Source organism: Otolemur garnettii, unplaced genomic scaffold (genome assembly GCF_000181295.1).
Source record: "Otolemur garnettii isolate 467f Iridium unplaced genomic scaffold, OtoGar3 scaffold00226, whole genome shotgun sequence".
In the NCBI taxonomy this organism is placed as follows: Eukaryota; Metazoa; Chordata; class Mammalia; order Primates; family Galagidae; genus Otolemur; species Otolemur garnettii.
This window is the reverse complement of record NW_003852621.1, coordinates 618,978-623,553: the sequence shown is the minus strand read 5'-3', so window position 1 is coordinate 623,553 and position 4,576 is coordinate 618,978. Positions and strand designations below refer to the sequence as shown.

Genomic DNA, 4,576 nt, shown 5'->3' with positions numbered 1-4,576 from the left:
ATGCCCAGTCTCACCCGCGTGCCCAGTCTCACCCAGTGCCCAGTCTCACCCACATGCCCAGTCTCACCCAGTGCCCAGTGTCATCCGCATGCCCAGTCTCACCCGCATGTCCAGTCTCACCCGTATGCCCAGTCTCACCCGCGTGCCCAGTCTCACCCAGTGCCCAGTCTCACCCACATGCCCAGTCTCACCCGCGTGCCCGGTGTCACCCACGTTTCCAGTCTAACCCAGTGCCCAGTGTCACCCACATGCCCAGTCTCACCCGCGTGCCCAGTCTCACCCACATGCCCAGTCTCACCCGCGTGCCTGGTGTCACCCACGTTTCCAGTCTAACCCGCGTGCCCAGTCTCACCCACATGCCCAGTCTCACCAGTCCCACCTGTCTCACTCGCATGCCCAGTGTCACTCGCGTGTCCAGTCTCACCCACATGCCCAGTCTCACCCACGTGCCCAGTCTCACCCATCCCACCTGTCTCACCTGCGTGGCCAGTCTCTCTCACTTGTGTCCCCTGTCCCTTCCATCCTACTGGTGTTGAGTCCATGCTGACCCCTGCCCTATCCCATCTCGCCCACAGGCCTCAGGTGCTGGTATTGCTGAACCTGGACGCTGAGCAGCGTGTGAAGCACCCCCGCTTGCTGTCCTTCACCTCACAGCTAAAGGCTGGCAAGGGCCTGACCATTGTGGGCTCGGTGCTGGAGGGCACCTACCTGGACAAGCACTTGGAGGCGCAGCAGGCTGAAGAGGTAAGTGGGGCCATCACCTGTCTGAGGTGGGGAGGGAGTCATGTCCACACAGTTTCATGTGCTGTGCTGTCATCTGTTTCCTTGACAATGGGATTTGAGTTGAAGTGAGCAGGAGTGAAGGGCATGCAGCTTGGCAAGACCTCGGGGCAGCCCACCTGTGCCCCAGAGGCTGTAGGCCTAGACATCCAAGGCCATGAGCTTTCAGAGGCTAAACCTGGGATGAGCCCTCGGCTCATCTTCACTGTGCAACAGCACAAGGCCTGCGTGCTGCCTGTCTCTGCCCCTTCAGTGCCTGTGGATGCAGCCGTGGGCCTGTGCCATGTGGGGGGTGGCTTCTTCCTCCTACAGCTGCCCCAAGGTCTTGCTGATGTAGCCAGGTCTCCTGAGTGTGGCCCTCTATCACCATGTCTGCAGACCTGCAGCCACACCTAGAGGCTTGTTCATACCCAAGCTGAGGATAACTTGGGGATGGGACAACTACCCAAAGGAGGGCTGGACCACTGGGGCTTAGAGCCAGTTCCAGTGGGATCAGACAGCCTGCTGCTCTGAGGCTTAGCTTGTTCAGGAGACATGCTGTGTCCTTTTCTTTCTGAGACAGTGATTCTCTTTCAGCACCACAGGGCACCCCAGTTAAAATGGTGGCCTCCATTGGTTGTAAACTGATGCTGTATCCCGGTTGTTCATGAGGGTGTCCCGCTGTTCTTTGGGCTGGAGCCACTTCTGTGGCACCTGAGCCACCTTGGTGTCTTACATCTTCCTGTGTCTGCTCCAACGGATGGGTCTGTGGGTGGGGACGATCTTGGCACCTTGTTTTTGATGCTGTGTGGTAGCTGTGCGGTCACTGGCTACAGTGCAGGGTGGATGTGCCCGGGCGCAGGACGGGGTATGGTCCCCAGCTCCTATCGTGCCCCAGCATCTCTCTGGGGGCTGAGGAGGAAGCAGCTGGAGAGGAGGGGGTGCCAGAACCACACTGGACACAGGCAGGTTCACAGCCCCTTTCACACTGTCTGGGATGATCTTCTATGCTTGCTTTAAAATACCAACTGTCCGTTTTCACAGAATGCACACTTTATTTTTGGTGGTCGTGTGGTTTCACAGATGTTCCTCTGTGATGCTCCTACTGCAGAGTGTTTTTCTCCCTAACATTCCTGTGTCTTGGACATTGAGGTGGTATCCAGTGCAGGACGTTTGTGGATGGTGTTCTGGTATACACTGTGTTCGACGTGGTGGGAATATTCTTGGTAGAATGTCCTGGAGTCACAGCTCTCTGATGGGGTGCTGTCCAAGGGTCTGGACCAAGTTCCAGTTAACCTGTGCTCTCCTGAGAGCAGGAGGGGATTCGAGTGACTGGTAGGGGCATCTGGACCCTCTGGCCACACTCCGCCATGGGAGAACCATCTTTATCATTGTCACTTTTTCACTTGCAAACCGAATTTCTAGTAACATCATCTTATCTCAAAATGCTTTTTACTTGAGCGTTTTTGAAGACGACAGAGTAGGGAAGCTGTGGTTCCTGCTCTTGTCTGCGGTTAAAAGAGCTTTGGCACAGGTGGGGACACGCTGACCAGCACTGGGCCCATTGCACTTTGTCGGGGGCACGTTCTCCACGAACCATTATTGTACCTGAGGTTGTAAAATTTAGAAAGTGTGAGCAGACTCTCTCCTGACTCTCCTAGTAATTCCCCACGTGGCTCCTCTGGGTTCTCCAGGCATCTGGGTAGACATGGGTGAGGGCAGGAGGTGCTAGGGGAGGCTGGTTGGGCTGCAATGTTGTATGTGGGGCTGGAGGTGCCCTGGGCGAGCCAGGCTGGGGTGCTGCCTGCTGGGCTGGTCTGGGGGCAGCTGGATTCTCAGTAGCAGGCAGAGAAGGGACTCAACTCTGCATCATTCCACACTGGCAGCTCCAGGCATGGCAAGGCCGGGAGGGTTCTAGTGCCTTTCCCAGCTCTTGTGGCTCCAGGCGTCATGGGCGAGGGCCACGTTGGCCTCATCTTCACACAGCTTTCTCCTATCCTCTGTCTCAGATCTCCCCCACCTCTGCCATAAGGACACTTGTCCCTGGTTTTAGAGCCCACCTCAGTAATGCAGGATGATAGTATGTTATTTGCAAAATTCCTAATTATATCCATAAGGACATTTTTTCCAAATGAGGTCATATTCGCAGCTTCCTGGGATTAGGACTTGAATATCATTTGGGAGTAACTATTCAACCCACTCCAGTCCCCATCAATTCACATTTGCTTTACATGTAAATTCCATTCCACCCATCCCAGTATCCAAATCTCATCATCTCAAAGGTCCCAAACCTCACCTTTTAAATCATCTAGTTTGGATACTGGTGAGACCTTGGCGGTGGCCATCCTGAGCAAAATTCCCTGTGCACAGACTTTAAAATTTAGGATCCCTTTGTCTGCCTATATCCCAAACACAAAGGTGGGACTCTCCACTCCAAATGGGGAAGTCAGAGCATCAAAGTGTCACTGGTGCCACATAGGTGTGAAACCCACAATGGTCTCACAAGGTGGCATAGCCTGAGAGCACGTGGGCTCTGAGGCTGCACCCTGGTAGTCTGGGAACTTCGGGCCTGAGTGTCAGCGAGGCAGGGGCAGGAGGCCAGCATCCATAGCACCTCAGCCTGACACAGGGTTTGGCCTCACTTGTGTCCTACCTCTCCTAGAAATAAGCTGCTGGGCTGTGCCACCCTGGGTAGATGCCCACGAGAGGACAGGGAAAGGCAGAAACTGTGCAGTAGTGGTGTCTGCTTTGTGGCTTCTCTGGTATTTCACTCCTGGCCCCTATGAAATGCTATAATCTAAATAGAGTCCTGGGTATGTAGCATACAGTGCAAAGTGTCCACAAACAACAGGGTGGGTTTGTGACAGTTTGGGTCACCCCAAAGAGCCATCCGGCCTCGTGTGCCCTGTGTCACCTGCCTGTGATGCCAGGTACACCCTGCTGTCCATGCCTCTCCACATACATGTGTGTACACACACCAGCCTGTGGCACCTCAGCAGGGGTGGCAGGGATGTTAGGAGTACCCTCTATGCCACTCTTGGGGCCACTGCACTGACCTGGCCTGTGTCCTGCAGAACATCCGGTCTCTGATGGGTGCAGAAAAGACCAAGGGCTTCTGCCAGCTGGTTGTCTCCTCCAACCTGCGGGATGGCACCTCCCACCTGGTCCAGTCGGCCGGACTTGGGGGCATGAAGCACAACACGGTGCTCATGGCCTGGCCCGCGTCCTGGAAGCAGGTGGACAACCCTTTCTCCTGGAGGAACTTCATTGGTAGGTGAGGCCAGCGTGGGCTCTGCATGGTCCCAGGGAACATGGTCTCCAGGCTGACTGTGTGCACCAGTGTGTAGGGGCTGATGAGTCAAGGGTAAGGGTTCCACCGGGACCCCACTACCTTGCCCTGTCTGCCTCCCGCAGCTGCTGCTGTCTGGGCACATTTTGGGGGAGCTTAGCCCTCCATGTGCTCTCATGTTCAGCTCGGGGCTCCCAAAACCCCCCTGCCCTGGCGACCCACCTGTGGTGGCCTCTCCCCACAGACACCGTCCGTGACACCACTGCGGCACAGCAGGCCTTGCTGGTGGCCAAAAATGTGGACTTGTTTCCACAAAACCAGGAGCGCTTTGGCGGTGGGAGCATTGACGTGTGGTGGATCGTGCACGATGGTGGCATGCTCATGCTGCTGCCCTTCCTCCTGCGCCAGCACAAGGTGGGTGGCAGGGGCGGTGGGAGCATTGACGTGTGGTGGATCGTGCACGATGGTGGCACGCTCATGCTGCTGCCCTTCCTCCTGCGCCAGCACAAGGTGGGTGGCAGGGGCGGC

At 56.2% G+C, this 4,576-nt stretch overlaps 1 protein-coding gene across 1 annotated transcript in view; it reads left to right on the top strand.

Moving 5' to 3' along the window:
- The window catches only part of SLC12A7 (solute carrier family 12 member 7), a 59,351-nt gene that overhangs the window by 40,853 nt on the left and 13,922 nt on the right, over positions 1-4,576 (top strand). The window contains exons 17-19 of the mRNA XM_023508181.1: positions 576-744; positions 3,834-4,029; positions 4,293-4,574. Of these exons, the coding sequence (XP_023363949.1) occupies positions 576-744; positions 3,834-4,029; positions 4,293-4,574 (647 nt within the window). The remainder of the gene's footprint in view (positions 1-575; positions 745-3,833; positions 4,030-4,292; positions 4,575-4,576) is intronic.